The sequence below is a fragment of the Phoca vitulina genome, unplaced genomic scaffold, assembly GCF_004348235.1.
Source record: "Phoca vitulina isolate PV1807 unplaced genomic scaffold, GSC_HSeal_1.0 scaffold46, whole genome shotgun sequence".
NCBI lineage: Eukaryota > Metazoa > Chordata > Mammalia > Carnivora > Phocidae > Phoca > Phoca vitulina.
The window spans coordinates 5,732,224-5,753,577 of record NW_022589749.1 but is presented as its reverse complement, the minus strand read 5'-3'; the positions used below and the strand labels follow the sequence as shown (position 1 = coordinate 5,753,577).

At 51.7% G+C, this 21,354-nt stretch overlaps 1 protein-coding gene across 5 annotated transcripts in view; it reads right to left on the bottom strand.

Annotated features, from left to right (window-relative positions):
* Nucleotides 1-21,354, bottom strand: part of RBM19 (RNA binding motif protein 19) — a 135,508-nt gene that overhangs the window by 72,673 nt on the left and 41,481 nt on the right. For 4 of the 5 annotated variants that reach the window (XM_032431412.1, XM_032431414.1, XM_032431413.1 and 1 more), the window contains one exon: nt 20,242-20,358. In XM_032431412.1, coding sequence (XP_032287303.1) covers nt 20,242-20,358 — 117 coding nt within the window. Of the gene's footprint in view, nt 1-7,909; nt 8,214-20,241; nt 20,359-21,354 lie in introns of those variants that run through there. The other variant, XM_032431415.1, reaches the window with a different exon arrangement.

The window sequence follows — 21,354 nt, the reverse complement described above, 5'->3', positions numbered from 1 at the left end:
GAGGTGATGGCTCAGGCAGGGGTGGAAAAAAAGCTCTTTTGCGAACAAGCCGTTAAAGGGACTTTATTTAAATTCAAGGTAGGCAGAGTATAATTGTCCCAGGGAAGTGCAATCATGCTGCCGGGATTAAAACCTCTTCCACATGCCTCTCTCTTTCTTTGCACTCATTTCCCTGCAGAAAGCCTTTATTCGTCTGTCCATGTGTCGGGTAAACACTTAGCTTATTCCGTTTGTGTGTGACAATGCACATCCTGAATAACCCCGTCTGTGGCGCCCGTGCCTACTTTAAATTGTAAACTCCCATAAAGAAAGGATCAGCCCGGTGTAACTTACTCTGTGAGCTGAGCCATTATGGAAGGCTTTTAAGTGCTACACTCGGAAGGACAAGAGGCTCTCAGCGTCCCATGAATAGGTGAGAAGCCTATCTGGGGGTTACGTCCAACCTCACCTACGGAGCCAGGGAGAGAACACAGACTGGAACTCAGGCTCGGGTCTCGGTTCTGCCACTTAACCAGCTACGAGACCTCAGGCGAGGCACTTAACCTCTCTGACCTGCTGTCTCCTCATCTGTGAAATGGTGATATTCATACCGGCCTGCCTGCATAGGCAGCTGAGAAGAGGATGTGGGGAGGCGCCCATCACGGGCACGGTGGCGCGTCGTGGGGACATGGGGCACCGTGCACCTGCCTCTGCTCCATTTCCCAGAGTCTTTGCACAACAAGGTTCTTCTTTTGAATAGGAAGAATTTTAGAAGCATAAAACTTCGACTCGCTAAGAGCAGAAAGATTCAAAGGACTTCTGTCTACGAAAGAGTTTCGAGGTCCCAGCAAGTGCTGGGCGAAACCACCACGGGAGCCATACTGTCCTGGCTTTGTTTAGTGCAATCAGATTTTCAGAGGGGCTGGCTTCGGGGTCCATCCTGAACAGAGATGAGGGAAGAGAATGCTGAGCTGCTCGGGAGGTGAGCTGGGCCTTGAGTCAGATCCCGAATATTTCATGAAGCCCCCTCCACGCCCTCCTTCCCTGGCACCTCTGGTAGAGCAATGGGCGGCTGTCTTACTTTGGAGAAATACTTTTCCTTCTGAATCCACAGCAATCTCCATTCTCAGTGTAGACAATAGGCCACATGCACAGTAATGCAAAAGAGGAAATAATAAGTACCAGTGAGCTCGCCAACAATGGACTGTTACTCTGGTGCATTTCCTTCTAGTCTTTTGTTTTTCTACGTGTGTTTACTCTGAAGTCATATGCTAGACTATTTCGACTCTTGCTTCCTTCCCTGAATTGCTGGATCACAAGCAACTCCGCCCTCAGTGACGTTCTTTCTAAGCACTGTTGGTGTCTTTCTGGTAGTCCACCCATAATTTACTGAACCCATCCTCTCTGTTGGTTTTTAACAGTGTTTCCAATTTTTTGCTGTCATAAGCGACCCTTCGTGGACAATCCCCTACATGTGGAAAGTTTGTTGAAATTTCCAATTATTTCTTGAGGATGAAAATCTAGAAACGGAGTGACTGGATGGAAGGATAGGACCATTTTCCTATTGTGCTGCCCACCATGGCGGCTGCTGCCACGTGCGACTATTTAAAATGAAAAGGAAAGATGCTTATTTTGCTATTTAAGGTTAAATTACATAAAACCGAAATTTGGTCCCTCTGTCGGGCAAACTGCGTTTCAAGAGCTCAGTGGCTACCACCCTGGGCATAGTTCCGTTGTTGCAGAAAGTTCTCGAGGAACACGCTACACCCTTGTAGCCTGGGCTCGTGCACGGAGTGGGGCGTGGCACTGCTGGCTGGCACCTTCCCCTTCGTCCAAGCCGGCGTCATCTTCCCCCCCGCCCAACCCCACTGCCGCATCCTTCTCTCCACTTTGTACTCAAGTCAAAATTTCTCGAAAACTTCCCAGCAGCGCACCTTACCCCATACGGCAGATGAGAATAAACACCCGCTTCTAAAGACTCAGTGAGTGTACCTCGTGGTCGTCTGTGCTTATTCTAACATTTCACGTAAACTTTGCATTCTAATGCACAACATGGCCATATCTGTGCAAAACTTAAAAAGATATGTTTTTTTTTTCTGTATTACTGAGTACAACATGCTGCAGGAGGATGCTCCCTGTTAATCTTGTGGTTTTAGGCTGTAGAATGCAGCCAGAGTATGCTCTCTGTAGCTTGAGAACCAGAGGCTTAAATTCAGCCTGCCAGACTGTGGGAACCCTCCAGGGGAGCCCTATCTCTTTAGGGGGCTGGGTGGTAGACTCAGAATCAGCAGGCACTCCTGCTTTTTCCCCTTCCTGCTCTGGTTGCTAGGGAGCTCCGACTTAAGTTTAGTGCCCCTTTACTGAAGTACTCCTCAGTCTGGGAGTCATAATATAATTTTCTTCCAACTGACATCTTTCTGAAATTTCTGCACTGATTGAACTGAGGTCTCGATCCTTCTGGAAGTAGATGAGGAATCTACTTGCAAATCGAGAAAAACAAATACAAGGCAACTTTACAGATTCCTAGATAAGGTGCTGAGACCCGGAAGTCCCTGTGGCAATCAGGGCATCCTCTTCCTGAGAAGGGAAGATACTGTGCACCTGCTCCCTCTGACGAAGGAAGATCCGGGCTGGCACTCAAAGCTGGCGCTGTCTGACCACGGAGCCCAGGCTCTGGCTGAAAGTGCGTCACAGAGGCTCACGAGGGACAGCCACCCACCCACAGATGGTCCCAGGCTTTCTGTTCCTGGGCGAGAGCTGTTCCCTTCCCCAAGCCTGCTCTTCTGGCCAGAGGACAAGGCCCGTCACAGGGGACGCCGTGCACAATGAGAGCCACTTAGGCCCACAGCCAGGAAGCCCCATTAACTGAGGCTCCTGCCCAGCGCACACAGTGATGACTGATATTCGTAATGATGACCCGAGGCCCTGCAGGCCCTGAATCGCCTTCTGGATCGTCAAAGATTCAATTACACTCCACCGAGTTCCAATGTTAAGTATATTTTATTCTATTCTAATTCCTTGGAAATTGGCCATCCATGGTATCAATGGTAACTCTCCATTAACCCGGATGGTGGGTCTGCCAGAAAGCCCCATCCCTCAGCTCTGGTTGGGTTAGAAGGAGCTACACATGAGTTTGAAAAGAAGGACACGGCAGGCTGCTGGGGCTTTGGGAATGGGGGAAGGCCGGCTGGTGGGAGAAAATCCAGCCTGGGCTGCGGGTCAGAAGCAGCCTTGCCATTTGCCTGCTGTGTGACTTTTTCCCTGCTCTGCACTCCATTTTCCTCATCTGTAAAATGGGCTGCAACATTCCCTCGGAGGGAAGAGATAACGTGGGGCATTAAGAAGAGCCCAGTAGAGCTATATGTACTAAACCAGCAAGATCACCAAGATACCTTTCAGACAAGGGGAAAAAAAGCCTAGTGATACGTAAAACATGGCACCATTTTTGTCTAAATGCACACGACTCAATTGCCTATGCTGACCACAGGTTCACTGATGTGTGAAATGCAGAGGAAGGCTCTGGAAGGAGAGTTCTCAAATGGGGAACGGGAATGTCTTTGGGGAGGAGGGTGGCCCTGACCAGGGGTGGCCGTCGATGAAAGGGTCTCTCAACAAGGACAACAGGAATGTGTCAACTGTGTAAGTAAACTTTAATAACTTTTTAATACAGAAAAACCATATGTATGTTTAAACCGTACATAAATGAAATAAGCCACACATGTATATACATACATATACATATATATAGAGAGAGAGAGCACAAGGGAGCATGTGCGTGTTGTGTGGTTGGGTCCAATAATGGGTGAATAATTACTATGAGGCTGAACGAAGTAAAAGCGTTCTTTCTGCCAGTCAAAGATAGCTCCATGTTGGCATTCTTACAAAGTCTAACTTAATACCTGCAGGCTAAAGAACACCCTAATTCACCTGCTGGCCAGAGGGGGCTGGAAGGAGGAGGGAAATTAAAACGAACCCAACCTACCGCCACAGAAAACCCCTGGGCCCTGGGTGGGCATACGTGCTCTGTGGTTCACCCTGGTGCAAAGGTTTGCGGGGTGAGCCCGCTTCTCCAGATGCGGCAGCCCCAGCACACAGGATGCTGCTGAGAGCTCAGGGGGATTTCTCAGCTGGAGGCCGTGTATACTTCAAAGACTTAGGGCAGTCAAGGCCAGGGGCATCCTCTGCAGAAATCAGGCTGCGCAGCCAGGGTCTGCCCCTGCCTGGGAGGAGCCACTTCCCCCCTCTCCTTCCTCCTCCCCCCGCCCCCCACTCCCGACTCCTGGGTCTAGACCGCGGCCACTGGACCTTGCCAGGAACACTGCGAGGCATGGACATGCAAGTGAATTAATTTTCTTCTAAGACTTTTATGTTTTGGATGCTTCGTGACACCCCTTTGAGATGACTGCGGGCAGCCTGGGGTTTTTCCAAAATCGGAGCTGGGAAATCAATGTTCTGAATTGCATTTTACGAGCAAGCAGAGGTGAAGAAGCAGGGGGAGGCAAGAGGAACAGCCTACTAACCCTGGATACCAATCCCGGGCCCCACAGTGAAATGCAGGAAGAGCCGAAACAAAATGGAATCTTGAGGCCCTGAGGCCCACACAGCCGTTCTGGTTATAACAAAATAACCTCCGCTGCGTACGCAGTGCTGGTTTGCACCGAATGCTAGGCCACAGGTCCCCAAACTCTCTTGGTTCATGCATAGTGCTCTTGGCCTCTCAGTTCTTTTAGCACGGCATTTCTAGGTCAAAAGGCATACATAGCAGTCTGGTGGTCACAACTCCACGGTGTAACCTTACAGCGACAGCAGTATTAGCTGGTACCATCTCTGATAGCTGTCCCTATATTCTTCTCAAAAATTTGAAATAGCCCACAGTGCACCTGTGAGTTCATGGGGGGGGGGCACCCTCAAGGTGCCTCGGTGCACAGTTCGGGAACCAGGTACCGGGCTAACTGCATTATTTTCATTATCTCAATCTTTCCAATGACCCTGACACGTATATACTATGGTCCCCATCTTACAGATGCAGATACTGAGATTCAGGGTACTTAAGTGACTTATCCAAGTCTGATAGCCAGTAATGGAGGAGCCAACATTTGAACACTGATCTGGATCTGATAGACAACCAGGGCTGCCCTGTTCAGTGGCACAGGTTGAATACTACACAATTCTAGAGAGAGTCACTCCCACAGACTACAATGCTGATGCTCTAAATCATTAAGCTAACAGCTGGTGTTAGATTTAGCACAAACAAAGCCTCCAGCTGTAACAGCCCCTTCACTGAGCAGCCTCTTCTTGACTTGACTTCTATGATCACTTTAAGGGCCTCCGCCCGCATTGTTTCCCCAGCAAATTCAGACTGGCAGGACATGCTAAAGAACTCCAAAAGCTTCATTTAACCTTGGTAACCAAGCAGCAAAATGATCAACTCCAACAGTGTAAACTGCATGAAAACTGATGGTAGGTATTTCAACCACAAGCAGGCTTGGCAGAGAAAAAGATCTAGAGGTCTAAGTGGACCCAACAAGGATTGTGGACCGAAAATTTGTGCTCTTGTCAGAGCCTACTTAATAGAACAGAGTTGCTCAAAATAAGGTCTGCTGCCTCTCTGATAGATTTGGGCATATGTGCGTGTATACGTATGTGACAGTACAGGCAGGGCTGTGGGGAGGCTTAGCGGCTTTGCAGGCTAATTTAAAAATGTTTGGTTTGTATTTAGACAATCTGTTAATATACATATATGCATGTGTATTAGAACGGTGCTTAAAGAGACTTGGCACCCGGCGGTGTGGGCACAGTGATTTCCAAAGACCTGGGATGGAGGAGCCAGGACCTGTCTCAGGATGATGGTGGACTCTGTATCGTGTGGAACCTGTCTGCCCGTGTTCCAATTTGCAACAAGAGATTGATTAGCCAGAGCGATCAATGAAACGCTCTCCTGTTCTCAATTTTGAAAGTAATTGGTTATCCACTCATTGATAATTTCAATAACACTACGACGCTAACTTTTATTTTTAAGTGATCAGGACGGCTTTGCAGAACCGCTAAGCAACACTGCGCTAAGAGGGGTGTTCGATGACTGGCTGAGTTTACATACGCCAGGGGTCTGATTCTGCTGAACTGGCAGGTAGAACCTTCGAGTCAGTACTCCTGTTCTGCATGCACTTACTTATGTACACAGGCGTTCTTTGCATTAGTATTTGCTGACGTCAAGGCACCAAAGCAGATTATAGATCTGGACCCCGGGCTACATCTTTCTAATATCAAAACCCCCATTCTGACTTTAGCTCCCGCAAAACAACATCATCCATCACACTAAAATAATGTTGTTAATTTGAATTTTATTGATTTTAAATTTTGTTTGTATTTAATTTGAAAACATGCTTTGGTTTTATAGTCCTAAGAGAACCATAAGCGTAAGTTGTCAGTTTATTCTCCGTGGTACGTTTGTACGTGGTTAAGTAACATAATGATAAAAACATTCCCATCACCCCTGTGGGGGAAGGGCCCCAGGAATTTTATTTTTCTTCAAAAGGGCTCTTTGTACATTGCTCAAGAAATGAGACACTGTTAAGAAAATACTGCCGCGGCCTGTGATTTTACGGACTGTTCCTTTAGGTAGAAAACCCTTTCAGAGACCACCCCCCTCACTTCAGAGTGGCCTTGGGGAGGACCAGGAAGGCAAGAGCTCCACACTAGGTGGCAAGGCCATGGCTCTCAGCCGGCGGACTCGGGTGCTCCGGGAGCCCTCGGCACCACACAGAACCACTGTGTCTGGGCCAGAGAAAGGCCAGGTGCCTTCCCAAGACCCTTGACCTTGTCCTCACAGCAAACCACACACCGCTGTTAACCTCACCCTTCTCTAGAGATAGACCCGGAGTCCTAGGATGCCACCATACCAGTGGCGTGGAAGACCTCGTTTTTAGTGGTGCATCAAGCATCAACCTCCCCCTAAACGAAGACAGTCCCTTTCCCTCCTGGAGTTCACGTTTGTTTCTGTAACCCAGCACCCGGCACAGTCCCTGGCTCATTAGAGATGCTCAGTAAATATTTGCTAAACCGGTGAGTTATTTCTTAACTAAAAAGCAGTGTGTCGAGACCTCCCTTTTCCATGGAAGGCTCCGAGTCACGTGAGCAGGCAGAAGCTGCTCCTGCTCAGAAGCCTCCCAAGATATCCTGGGGCTCCCACTGCCTTTCAGCACCCAGGATGCTGGAGACACAGAGCACAATTATCAGCTGCAACAAAGAGCCCACTGACTGCCGCTCTCCCGGCAAGCCCAGACAAAGCACGGAGACCTTGTAACTGAAAAGGCCCTGAATGGAACGGGGAGAGAGGAGGTGTGAAAGCAAGGCTGGAGCAGGCTGCAGGGAAGGAATCAGGGCGCACAATGCCCCCCTCTCCCCCACCCCCGGGACCTGCGCGCTCTCCCCAGGGCGCCTCGTCCCACCGTCTGGGCCTTTGTCACCTCCTCTGGAATCAGGCGAGGTGCGGAGGGAAAGAAAATGTCAGCTGCGACTCAGGACCATATCTATGGAATTGCAAAGGAAGAAAACAACAAGAAGAGAAAAAAACCCTTCTTGACTCTCAGAATTTATTACTCTTTTTTGAAAGAGGAAAACGAAGCGGGCTTCCACATGGGCCCCGGTCTGGGCCCGCCTCTAGCAGCCAGTGTGGCAGACGGAAACATAAAAGCTCCAGCGATATGCGATTAATGCCACATTCTTAGGTGAATCCCTGTAGCTGCTTACCTATCAAAGAGGCTGCTCCCGCGTCCGCGGCAGACATCACTAATCAATTGCAATGCCGTTTCCTGCGGAGACAGCTTCGCCATCCTCCAACACAGGACTCTAGGCAGCCATGACCAACCGGTTCGTGTCGGCTTGCAAGGAGGAAGCTGTCGGCCTGGGCTGGCCTCGCCCGACCCCTTCACTGATTCATTCAACAAACGGAGACTCTGAGAAGTCACGCCACTGCCCAAGGTGACCTCAAGGGCTCAAGGCAGAGCTGGGCCAGAATTCAGGTCTCCTGACTCCCTGGCCAGTGTTCTGATCACTTGGAAAATCACACTGGCTCCTTTCCAAGCGGACAGCTGACTTCTGATGGCCACGGCACAAGGACAACACGAGAAAGGAGAAGTCAGGTAACCAGAGTATCTCATCCGAGCAAGCGCTGCTTTGTCCTGGTTTGAGCAGCAGTAACTTTGACAGCCTCTGACCATCCCCTGGTGGACATACTGGTGGGCAGAGAGCAGGATAATTAAAAAAGGGGAAGCAAAGGGTCTGCAACAGATTTTCTGCAAAGCGGGCCTCTCGAATGTAGAGAGTCTCACCCAGCGCACATCCCCATCAAACGCCTCGGGGCTGTGCTCCTGGGGATCTTAAATGGCGAAGGGCATGCTCTGAGAAACGTGGCTTTGTGCCCAGCCCGCCAGGCCCAGCGTCTGGAGGGACAGAGATCGACAGGAGCCTGAGGAAGTTATGAGCTGGCTTCTGAGCTCTCTGAGAAGGGGGTAGTGACACAGGACTGCCGCTTTCTCACTGCAAACAACTGACGCTTAATATTTTTCTATGTTCCCTACAGCACCAGGTTCACGCACGAACCTACTAAATAGAAGTAGATTCCAGGAGATCAAATACACGTATGAGCCAGTCTCTTCATTTCCCTGGGTTCCGTTAGCCTAGATTTAAGTGATAAAGTATATATACTGTTTATATAGTATATACAAGTTGGGATAATTTCTCTTCCTCATTCCCACCCCCGCCTCACCTATTAACTGTGTGTCTGCTGAATGCTGATATCCTTCTGACCAAAGGCTCAGACCACCTGCAGCTGACCCAAAGGCCAGAGGATTCTCCATTCTCTGACCCCCCAGGGACGCTAAAGCTGACAATATTTCGGGTGCAAATGTCTTGAAGGGAGTGAGCCTGGCCTCTTACTCCAACAGAAATCCCTTTTATAGCACCCTTAACAGATAGTTGCCTTAGTCTTCACTTGCTTGCCCCTGATGACGGGCAACTCACTACTGTAGGGTGTGGCCTTTCGTAATCCTTTATGGATTTGGATATTTGTTTTTTTAAAAAACTTTTTATTCTAAGATAATTATAGACTCACAGACAGTTGTAAGGAATAATCAGGGAGATCCTCTATAGCCTTCACCCAGTCTCCCCCAGTGGTAACATCTCGTAATAGTATGATATCACAACCAGAAAACTGACATTAATGCAATCACTGACCTTACCCAGATCTCACCAGTTTTATATGCACGCGTTTGAGTATATGTATTTAGTTCTATGCAATTTTACCACTTGTAGATTCGTGACCAGTCAAGATACAGAACGTTCACTGCAGGGATCCCCTGTGCTTTCTTTTCACACACACCACCACCCTCTTTCTCTCTGCCTACCTGACCCCCAATTAATGCTCCCCATCTCTCTAATCTTATCATTTTAAGAATGTTATAGGAATGGAATCACGCAGTGTCTACCTTTTGGAGATTTGCTTTTCCCACTCGGCATAATGCTCCAGAGATTTCACAAATGGGTTGTTAGGTGTACCAACAGTTTGTCCCTTTTTATTGCTTCGTAGTATTCCGTGGCACGGAGGAACCATGGCTCATTCAACCACTCGCCCGTTGAAGGACATTTGGGTGGTTTCTGCGTTTCGGCTAAAATGAATAAAGCTGCTATGTGCATCTGTATCCAGGTTCCTTCCTCCGTCCCTCTTTTCCTTCCTTCTTTGTAGCTTTGGTGAGATACAATTCACACACCGTGCAATCCAACCGTTTAGAGTGTATGATTCAACAGTTTCTAGTATATTCACAGAGTTGTGAATCATCACCACGGCTGTAGAAAGTTTTCATCAGCTTAGAAAGAAACCCCAAGTCCTTTAGTGCTCGCCTCCCCAACCCTGTTCCCGATCCGCAAGTAACCATTAATCCACTTTCTATTTGTCCATTCTGGACATTTTATGTAAATGGAATCATGTAATACGTGCTCTTTGGGGACTGGCTTCTTTTCTCTAGCATAATGTTTTCAAGGTCCATCTGTGGTATGGGATGCGTCAGCATTCATTCCTACCGATGGCAGGATACCATTCCACAGACCTCATCTGGTTTAGCCACTCATCGGCTGATGGGCACGTGTACAGATTTTTACACGAACTTCACTTTCCATTTCTCTGGCATCAATGCACAAAAGTCGAACTGCTGGGTCGCACAGTAAGTGCGTTGTTTAGTTTGGAAGAAAGTGCCTATTCTCTCTTCCTGAGTCGCTGTATGATATCACATTCCCACCGGCAACGTGTGAATGGGACCAGTTTCTCTGCATCCTCGTCAGCATTCTGTGTTCCTCCTGTTTTTTTTTTTTATTCTAGCCATTCCAAAGGGTGCGCATTTTCACTTGTTTTCACTCTGAGCAGAGGTCCGACTCTCAGCAACATCTGCTGCGAGGATCGGCAGTCTCCTCTTGGGATCGCCTGTGAAGGCTAGCCAGCTTTGGGTTCTCTAACCTGATAGAGCCTAGTCCATGCCCCCCTCCCCCAAACCAAGCAGGCCCATATTAAGAGCCGGAGTCAAGATGTGGCCATGCCATGGCGGGGGGGGGGGGGGGGGGAGGGAAATACCTGGGATTTGGACCAGGTGATTGTGTTGCGCTATATCCCACAGCTGGCTAATGTGAACCCTGGGGTTCATTCGTAATGCCAGATCTTTTTTCCAAATAAAAAGATGCTCGGCAAGGATAGCTCCCTTCTGTCTTTGGGACATTCCCTTTGAGGAAGAACTGATTCCTTGGCAAATTTTAGTTACGGCCTTGTAACTGTCATCATCTTTCTGGAGGTAGCGATCCTAAGGGCAGGGCCGGCTCTTTGAAGTTGGCACGGTGCTCAGCTCATGGGAAGCACGTGTCAAATTTGCAGACTGGCCTTCATAAGCATCACGGACATAGAAAATCGCAGAGTGATGACTGCTGAGGACAGGCGTATGGAAAGAACTTAATACATGTGCCGGATGGGTCCAGGAAAGGGTTAAAAAGGCACATCTCTATCCCTGGAATGTGCAGTGGGAGAGGCTGCACAGAAAGGGAGTGATGGGGAGTGTGAATCGACTTTGCAACTTGCTTGGGGTTTTATGGCCGGGCGGCCATCTGCCTTGTGTGCTCAGCTTCGGCTCCCGAGGCTGGTCGCGGGAGGAACGAGTGAAATCACGAGCAGCAGAGCACTTCAGGCCCTGGCAGGGCCCTCCGGCAAGGAGCTGTGCAAATGCCTCGGGGTATCGTCAACAGTGCCTCCCTCGTGCAGCAGAGAATGTGCCGAGAAGGAATGTGGGTACGGCAATGCTGACGCTGCGGCCGACATCTGCAGATGAGCCGGAGCTGTTCCCAGAAGGAAGGCTCACCTGTACCCCTGAACACGCGTGTGTGCATGCGCAGATCGGCTGAGAAGCTCAACCGTGGCACCACCATGGTGGCTGGCGGTTATGTGTGACGCGTCCCGGGCGAGGAAACGGGGGGCACGTGGAGCGGGGCCAACACCTCCCTTGCTGCCCCACCCCCGAACGTGGCACATCATCCAGCTAGTTGCCGAGGACCCTAAACATAGGAGCTATCCTCCATTGCTGTCTCCATAGCAGGAGACTCAGTAAAGCCATCAATCAGCAGGAGTCTGCAACTGCACCCCCAGACCGACCCAGCACCCACCTCCACCGCCCACACCTGGTCCAAACCACAATCGCCTTGGGCCCAGGTGGCTGCAAAAATCTCCTTGCGGGTCTCCTCACACCCGCTCTGACCCTCTTCTCTCAAGATCTTTTACAAATGTTAAGTCACCCACCACTCCCTCCGCTCAGCACCTCTCGTGGCTGTGTAATAAAACACAAAGGCCTGAAGAGCAAAGGGCCGGGAACGGTCAAGGCGGTCTTGGGGAAGAACAAAGACACCAGATATCAAGCTCTTACAAAGCCACAGCAATTAAGATGGTGTGTATTGGCACAGGGATAGACAAATAGACCCAAGGAACAGATTAGAGAGTCCAGAAGCAGACCCTCACATACACAGTCACCTGATTTATGACAAAATCAATACCGTGGAGTAGAGGGGAAAGAATGGCCTTCGCAATAAATGGTGTCGGGCTAACTGACTATCCATGGGGGGTGGGGTGGGGAAGTATCTCGATCTCTACCTCACGCCATATACAAAAATTGATTCCAGAGGGACTGCCCACCTAAATGTGAAAGGTCAAAGCTTTTACAGGAAAATAGACTATCTTCATGAGCTTGGAGGAGGCAGGGATTGCTTAAATAGGACACAAAACACATGAAGGGAACTATGAAGGGAAATATGAAGGGAAAAAAGTGACAAACATTAAGATTAAGAACCCTCTGTTCATCAAAGGATACCATTGGGAGGACGCCATTAAGATACTCACAGGAGGGGAGAGGGAGGGGCTGCAACCATATATCCACCACAGGATTTGAATCCAGAACATGTAAACTTATATAGAAAGTAATTGGAAAAATAATAAAGAAAAAATCAGACAACCCAATTTTTAAAAGAATGGGCAGAAGACTTGAACAGGCATTCCACAAGAATCTAAACACATGCTCATAAGCATATGAAAAAACATCTGATTTCCTTAAGCTACCAGGGAAGCACAAAAATTAAAACCACAATATGATGATGCTGTTATATACATACCAGAATGGCTAAAAAAGACAGATCTTACCAAGTGTTGACGAGGACCAGGGGCAACCAGAATGCTCAGGCCCAGAGGGAGGTACACATTGACACAGTTTCTTTGGAAACCTGATAGAGATATTTACTAAAGTTGAAATATGTACATCCCATGACCTAGCAATCCCAGTCCTATAGGGACACCTACAGAGACACATGCACGTGGTCCCCAAAAGACACATGCAAGAATATTCACAGGAGCATTATATATTCGAAAGAGCCAAAACCCTGAAAAGTACCCAAGTGCTCATCGGTAAAATGGATAAATGTATTTCAACATACTCACACGATGGAATACTACACAGCACCGAGGATGAGCAAATCACAATGACAACACAACAACCCAGAAGAATCTCACAACAAAAAATGTTGAGCAGAGAGACCAGAAGCCAAAAAGTATATATAGTATGATGTCATTGACATAAAGAACATAAAGAACTTGGCCATGCAAATACACGTGTTTAGAAGTCAGGGAAGTGGTGGGCAGGGAGCAGCTGGGGGGCAGTGATGGGAACGGGGCACCGGGCAGAGGGCAGGCTGGGAATATTCTGTTTCTTGAGCTGAGTGCTAGTCACACCTGAATAACAAGTTTGAAAACCATCCCAAGCCCTCCTCGTGGCCCACAAGACTGTGCCCCTGTCCACTCGTCTCATCTCAGTGCTGTCCTTCAGCTCCTGCTCCCCCCACCCATTGCCCTGAGGGGCCAAGGTCATTCCCACCTCAGGGCGTGGCACCTGCTGCAGGACCCCCCCTTATCTGTAGGCAGCTCACTCCTTCATACTCTCAGGTCCCCACTATAATCCCTCCCTCAGAGAAGCCTCCCCTGACCGCCCCCTCTAAGACACCCAGTCCTGGGTGAGACGTGTCCCCCAGATTCATGTCCGCCAAAGCTTATGCATGGGATCTTGCTGGAAATCAGGTCTTTGCAGATGTGATCGAGGTAAGGTGAGCTCATACTGCGTTTGGGTGGGCCCTAAATTCACTGACTGCTGCCCCCAGCTCAGCTGAGAATGAATGAATGCATTCATACCATCCTTTAAAACCTCAGCAAAGGGGAAGGGAGGGATGCATGGGCAGAGCTCAGAGGACTTTTAGGGCAGCAAAAACACTTTACAGGATACTATGACAATGGGTACATGTCATTACCCTTTTGTCCAAACGCGCTGAATACACACCAGCAAGAATGCACCCTCACGCACACTACAGACTCTGGGTGACAGCGACCAATCAGTGTGGGTGCACTGAATGTAACCAACGTCCCACTCTGGTGGGGATGTGGATAATGGGGAGGCTGTGTATGGGGAGGCAGGGGGTGTATGGACACTACGTACCTTCCTCCCAATTGTGCCATCACCCTAAAACTGCTCTAAAAAAGGCTCTTAAACAACAAAGACCTTAGCAAAGCAGGAGGAGCAGGGACGTCCCCGATGAGAAAACAGGTCGGAGTGGGGGAAGGGGCCTGCCAAGGTGAACACAGCAACTCTGAGTGGGGCCTCACATCTCACAGCTCAAGGGGGGTCAACGGGGCGACAGCTTTGCCTGTAAGGTCTGTATGTTTTATAAAAAGGGAAAGAAAGCATTACCATATCTGGGTAATGCATCTAGAAGACGATGCCAAAAACCCCCAGGACGTGCCCTGGCTCCATTCGAGCCCGACGTTTAACTCAGTCCAGGGATCAGCAAATGTACCCCATAAAGGGCCAGACCGTCCATATTTTATGGGCTTACAGGTCAGCTGGTCTCAGACGCAGCTACTCGACTCTGCTGTGGTGGGAGAGCAGCTGGCCGGCACGGCACCGAATGAGTGTGGCCCCGTGTGGCTGCGGGGTGTGGTGGCCTCCATCTAGGGCTCCCTGTAGGGGCGCATGTAGGGGGATGACCTATGCGGGGAGGGACAGCCTCCTTACCCCATCCCTTGTAGAACGTGGCTGAGGGGTTTCTCTCCCCCACTCCCACACCCCTTCTCGAATGGTCCTTCGGGGCTGCCCAAGGCTGCTTTTTGCAGAGCTTCTCCCCTGTGGAGCCTGGCGAGCAGGAAGTGGCCCCATGAGCCCCGGGCCTCCGCAGAGAGCAGATAGACCAGGGCTCCTAGCTTTTGGAAAAGTACTGCTGACAACCAGGAGTTAACCAGGCAGTGACCCCACACCTGGGCGAGGCGAACAAGGTGGGGGGCGTGTGAGGGGAACTTGGCGGGCAGGCTATCCTCGGCCCTCCCTCCACGGTCACAGTCACCGTGAGAGGAAATGAGGAGGAGAGAGGCCAGGGACAACGGACGTTGTCCACAAAGCAGGCACAACAGGGGCACTGGGGACAGGAGACGCAAGCCGTGTAATTAAGGCCTCTAGACACCTGTCGGGAGCTCACCCATTCACACCCCTGGCAGGTGGTTCACACCTCTGAGGAATAGAATAACCAAAAAAAAAAAAAGAGAGAGAGGATGGGAGGAGGACCAGATGAAAAAGCTGAAAAGCTCTCCCCGTCTGCAGCCCGCAGCCGCTGCCCTAGCCCACCTGAAGCACCTTCCACCTAACGCCCCGGACCCTTGCGGACAGTCCCACGGAGGTGGGGGGTCTCCAGAGTGAGAGAGAACGGGTGGTGCCCCTGCAGAGCTGTGTGGCCCTGGGCAAACTCCCTAGCCTCTCTGTGCCTCACACCTCCTGTTTTTATTAGGATTCCATAAGCAAGGGTGCACAGTGTATCCATGTGCTTAGCAACCATTTATCGAGCACCCTCTGCATACCAGGGGCCCGTGGACGGAGCAGGGACCTAAGTGTCCGAGATTATAGTCTGGGGGTGGGGGGTGGGGGGGGAAGGGACACTAAACCAGCACAGGGACAGCTCTCCAAGGGTGGCTGTGAGGTGGGCTGGGAGTTTTGAGAGACTAGGACAGGCCAAGCCACGTTGGCTGGGGGTGAGCTGAAGGCCTATTTTAAAATCGCTAATTCCAGTGGGCACGAAGCGTCTTCCTGTGTGCCAGGCACCATTCCAGGGGCTTGCAGGCAGGACTGGCTACGTCATTTGCAGGGTCCAGTGTGAAACGAAAACTTAGGGCCTCTCGTCCAAACAGTAAGAATTTCAGGATGGTGACAACAGAGCACTGAAGCAAGCATGGGGCCTCAGGGGGCCACACGGTCACATGCTCACAAAGCGAGCCCTGCTGGCAGAACCTCCTTCCTGGAGGATCACTGCCTTTCAGGAACTGAGCAGCCCAAACCAAGGCGCCCATGGGGTACAAGAGAAACAGGTAAAGCCGAGGGTCCTTCTAGGAACGGCCCCTGTACCTCTCGGGGCCCCAGGCTCCTCCTCTAGGAGGTGGGCAAGCAGCTCTCGCACATGGGATGTGGTGAGCCTGCTGCCCGACACTGCCTGAGTGCCGACAGCATTAGGCATCCCGTTCCCAAGGCGTCTGTGCCATCTCGGGCCCAGCCCCTGAAACTTGGGTGGGAACAAGACCTGTCCATCAAATGCCTTGGCTCTGCACTCGCGCTTGTACGTAAGGATGCGGGGGGGGGGGGGGGGGGGGGGGGGGGGTCTGAATGCACAAGCTTCAGGTGGGGTACAGATTTAGGCCCCATCTGTGGGGCTGTTCTCTACACCACCCTCTGTCCCAGGGACCTTCAAATCCAGGCTTTCCAATGGAGGTGGGCAAAGCATCCCCCAGACGCAGAGGTCCACACACACGCCTACTTTCCCCAGAGCAAACCCAGATAGGAGGAGAAGCTGGTCCCCCCTTCTTCTGGAACGGATGCTGGCTTAAGACTGTGCACACAGCAGGGTGAGCTGGGGGGCCATTTCCAGCCCTGCTCTGGTTGTGGGGTGGGGAGTCTGCTCCCTGCATGCATGCACACACTTGCACACTCCAGAGAATCCCCGTTTGTCTTCCGTGTTTCCTTTTTGGGGTGGAGAAGCCTGTGTCCCCCAATACTGACTCTCTCCAGCCTGGAACTAGCTGGAGGGGGAGACGATCACAGGGCAGGAGGGACATAGAAAAGGAGGAGAAACACTGAGAAAATGCCCCAGAGGACTGTCGAGGCTCTGCAATGCTGTCAGATAGGCTCTGTCGAGTCAGCCCTGCCCTGGTTCCAAGCCTGGTGCCACCTGTTTTGTGCCGTTCGATAATCATAGCTAGTGTTTATCAACTACCTACCCCACACCAGGCCCTGTATTAAATGCTCCGCATGCAAAATCCCCAGGGGCAGTCACATGGCGTGGGAGCTGGACTCCGGGCGAGCCGGCAGCTGGCCCAGGGGTGGGAATCTGGGCTGGGGAGCGGATTTTCTCCCTGGGAAAGGGAGGCAACCCTCCGCTGCAGGGCTGTTGTGGGAAACAGACCTGTACTAACGCAAAGCAGTGCCTGGCACAGGATGGGCTGGAAAACTTTACTTGATGATGACAAACGCTAACGTTTTCACTGCATCCTCGTCGTACGTTGCAGGATACACCAGCAGTAGCGTTCCTACTATTATTTTGTGCCAGGGGAAACTGAGGCCCAGAAGGGAGGTGGCAGAGAAGTGCCACCTCCCAATCCACTGCCGTGTCTACTCTGACTTTTCTAAAGGGCGGGCCTCGAACTGTCCCCAACGACGACGACCCTGCAGGGACGTGAATCCGCAGTGCCCCTTGGGCCCCGTCGTGGCTGGGTTCAAGGGGCTGCGGTGTGGTGCGGGCGGGCCCGACCGCAAGGCTGCTGGCCTCCAGGGAAGGCGCAGGCAAACGCTGCCTTGGCTGGGAAGCTGCTGCCCCAGTCCACGGGCAGGGCCCCTGGAGGCTGGGGAGGGCGGGTGAGCTGCCACCTCCCGGCGGGTGCTCTTGAGGACCTGACCATGCTTTCCCACGGCCCTACACTCACTCCTGCACACAAGAGTGTCACTGTCCGACTGTCATTGTCGCTTTGCTCCCTGGTCCCCCACAGACACTGAAACCCTCGAGGGAGGAGCCCACCTCTCCTGAAACGGCTGCATGCCCGACACCTAGCACAATGGCCGGTACGAACCATACGTTCATGGGATAGTGTTTCCGTTGACATGATCTCGGGGGCAGTGTCCTTCCAGACCCGGGAGAAGGAGAGCAGGCTGCAGAGAGGAGTGGTTCCGAGCCACGGCTCTGGGGCAGACCACTGAATTCCCAGCCCTGGCTCAGCTGTGGGTCCCGGGCAGGATGCTTCATGTGCCCGGGTCTCCAGCATCCTTCCGGGTGCAAAACGGGGAACGGCATCCCTCCACCGCAGCACGGCTGCGCAGCTTAAAGGAGAAGACATGGCACCGGCAGACCCACAGCTAGGGCCCAACACACAGCAAGCGCTCCATCGGAGGGAGCTGGGATTCTGATTACACCTGGAAGGACAAACCCGCAAAACCTGCCTGCGAGAAATGGACCAGACTGGTTCCCCTCAATCCTGAAATCCTCCCCTGGCTCTGACCTTTGCCGGCCACTGGCTTTGTCTGGAAATCGGGTCTGTGGTTTCGCCGACCAGCTTAGCCCCGAGAAGGCTCACAGCGACCCCTGCTGCCCACCGCTCGGAACTGCCTCCACCCCCAGCCCGAGTGCACAACAAAGCAAGGTGAGCCCTCCAAGACTGGCTTTCCGATCATTTCCAAGGGCTGGCGGAAACCACCATCACAACAATGGCAGAGAGAAGAGACGCCGCGCATAATTACGTTCGGTGGACACTAATTCCCTGTCTTCTCAAAATAAATATAAAACAAGAGATCAAACAAAGCGTTTTCCCTTTCTGTCTGGGTCTTTTGTTTCCCTGGATAAATGTCATCCTAAATACACTGTGGAAACAAGCGGAACTGTCATTTCGGCGGGATACTATTTCCTGATCAACACGTGCTGTTTGCAGCAATCCCGTTTTGATCTGGCAGTTCTTAAATTGGACTCTCTTTAAAAAGCAGAAGCATGTGAAAACAAGCAGGCGCGTGGGGCTGAGGATAGGGACTCTCTTGCAACGGCCTCACTCACGTACTCCTCTCGTCTCCCTGGGTGTGGGGAAATGGAAAACGTCCCCCCCAGGTTGTGACCCCAGCTCACCAGGCTGCTGCTGCTACGCGGGGGACCCGGGATCACAGCTAAGGCTCAGCTACTAGAAGCCAGCAGGGTAGGCGTCTGCAACAGCTCCCGCTAACCATGCCTGTTAATGAACTGCACACTAGTGGACGATGGGGCACAGAGACGAGAGGGATGGCGACTTTTGAAGCAAATCCCATAAATGGCTCCCTATCCTTTAAACCAAATGAGTGCAGAGAGGCAGACTGCATACAAAGATACTTCTTTCTGGTCCCCAAAATACAGGATTTGCATTTTGCATCCACAGTTGACATCGGTAAGTTGACCTAATGAGTAAGATGCTAAGTGATAATTCTAACGGGGACCTAGCTCTCTTGATCCCGCAGGCCAGGGTGCTGTACGTTTTGGGGGCCCCCCCCAAATTATCTGTTCGGTTGGGGCTAATTCCATCTGCCGTTACATTCTGAGGGCTAGATGGTCTCTCTCTGCACCACCCAGCATTTGCCTGGGGAGGGCCTGGGCTTTAAACATCTTCCTGTGATGTCCTCCATAGAGACGTTTGATCCAGGGCTTGGTTCTGGGCAGGACCTCATTCACCTCAAAAGCTCAACAGTGTAATGTATCAGCACGGGGGTTGCAAAGTGGTGGCTCTTGGGCTATATCTGGCCACAGGCAGAGACTCTGTCCTGTACCATGTTTATTTTCAGAAAAGTAAATTAGTTGCCAACTTATTCCCCCCCAAAAATCCGATTGCTGGTTTCTCTTTCGAAATGTGGGAAAACTGGTCTGATTACACCTGCCTTTCTGCACGGGCTCACCTGGCCTTCCAGCTGCGCCCCCCGCCCCCCCAGCCTGCTCTTCCAGGTCCCAGAACCCGGAATTTTTGACCCCGTGCTAGCATCTGCTGCTGGACGGCATGATCTATGCAGGTGATTCATCCTTATTTCGAAATGGCTTCTCCGTAAGTAGCAACGTAGACGGCGGTGCCCAACTGCAGTGGGTCAGTAGAGCCCGAACCTCCCTGAGGAGCTCTGATCAAAATATCAAGGTCTGGGCCCCGCCCCTGACCAACAAAATCCAGCTCCCTGGGGGTGAGGCCTGAGCAAAGGTATGTTTATAAAAGTCACCAAGTGACTCGAAAATACCAAGAAGGAGAACCATTGGCTTAGACCAGAAGACCGCCTTGGGTGGAAGAATTTCAGGCAGATGGTGGGTAGAGCTGAGCTTCAGCCACGTGGGCTCCCGCCCCATCCTGCTGTGGGTGGGGATGGAGATCAGCTTCCCTTTCTTTTTGTCTCACCTCTGGAGGAGGAGGAGGCCTGGCTGCTTCGAGATTTTTCTGCACACTGCTCTGGAAAGCAGCGCGTGAGTTCAAGGGAGATAAATCAAAGGCAGCCGAAAGATGACCTCTGAAAGACCACTGGGCCTCCGGCGGAGCCATCAAAGGACCCCAAGGCTACCTTCTCCAAGGCTCCGGCAGGCTCCCCACCCACACACTGCCCCTTGGACCAAACCAGCGCCTCTCACCTGAAGAGCTCACGGATCTCCCGGCTGTCAGCCTGGAACGGGATGTTGCGCACCAGAATCTTTGACGTTGTCTGCTTTCTGGGAACTTGTTTCTTCCGAGCGGATGTGAGAGCTGGCCTGGACGGTCAGGGGAAAGGGTTCAGGTTATTCAGGGTGTAGGCAGCTGCTGCCCTCCACGGACTCCCCTGCCCTCCCTCCAAGAGCTGACACTCTGGTCTTCTGTGCAGGTGAGGGATTCAAGGAGTTGCTGTGGATGAGGCAGAGATGAAATGGGAGGGAGGTAGTCTCCCGTGGGTGACACGGAGCCTAACCGTCTTCTCAAAACAGCTATGGACACCCAGTCAGCCCACCTGCCCACCTTTGGGTCCCTGCTGCCCGTCATCTGAGAGACCCAGGGGCCAGTGGGACTGGAGAGAGGAACCCTAACGAGGGCGAGGCCAGTTCCTCCCCATATCCAGTCTCCACCGTCCCTTTCTGGATGCAGCAAGACCCCAGGTGGTCCAAAGGGCTTATTTGAGACTTTCCACCGTTCACCCGAGGACCAACGTCCCGAGGCCCTGGAGCAGCTTCTAGCCGTGGAAACGGGCTGGGGTTAGGAAACTGATCCGGGGCTCAGGGCCCTCTCCAACGCGGCCCCACCTCACCTGCGCACCTGAATCAAAGCAGGGCAGGACTGTAAGCAGGGAGCTGATGATCAGGGTGTGGAAGCCAAGTCGGCCACACAGGATCTGAGTGATCTTGGGCAAGTAACTTGGCCTCTCTGGGCCTCCGTTTCCTCAACTGCAGAATGGCCTTAATAATAGTGCCGGCCTGGTCATATGGTTTGAGGACCTGTCGAACACTCTGTATGGTGCCCGCCGTGAGCTAAACGTTCCATAAATCATGGCAGTTGTCGTGAAGACGACTGTTACGACTCGCTTCCTTCAGGCCTGCTCCACATCACCTCCTCAAAGGCCCTCCCTAAGTATCGCCCCTAAAACAGCAACTCACCCCCACCCCCGGCTTTGTTCTCCTTCCTGGCACTCGCCACCACCTAACCGCACAGTACATATTTGCTCGTGTTTCCCTTTACGGTCTGTCCTCTAGGGCTGTGCTGTCCAATATAGTGGCCAA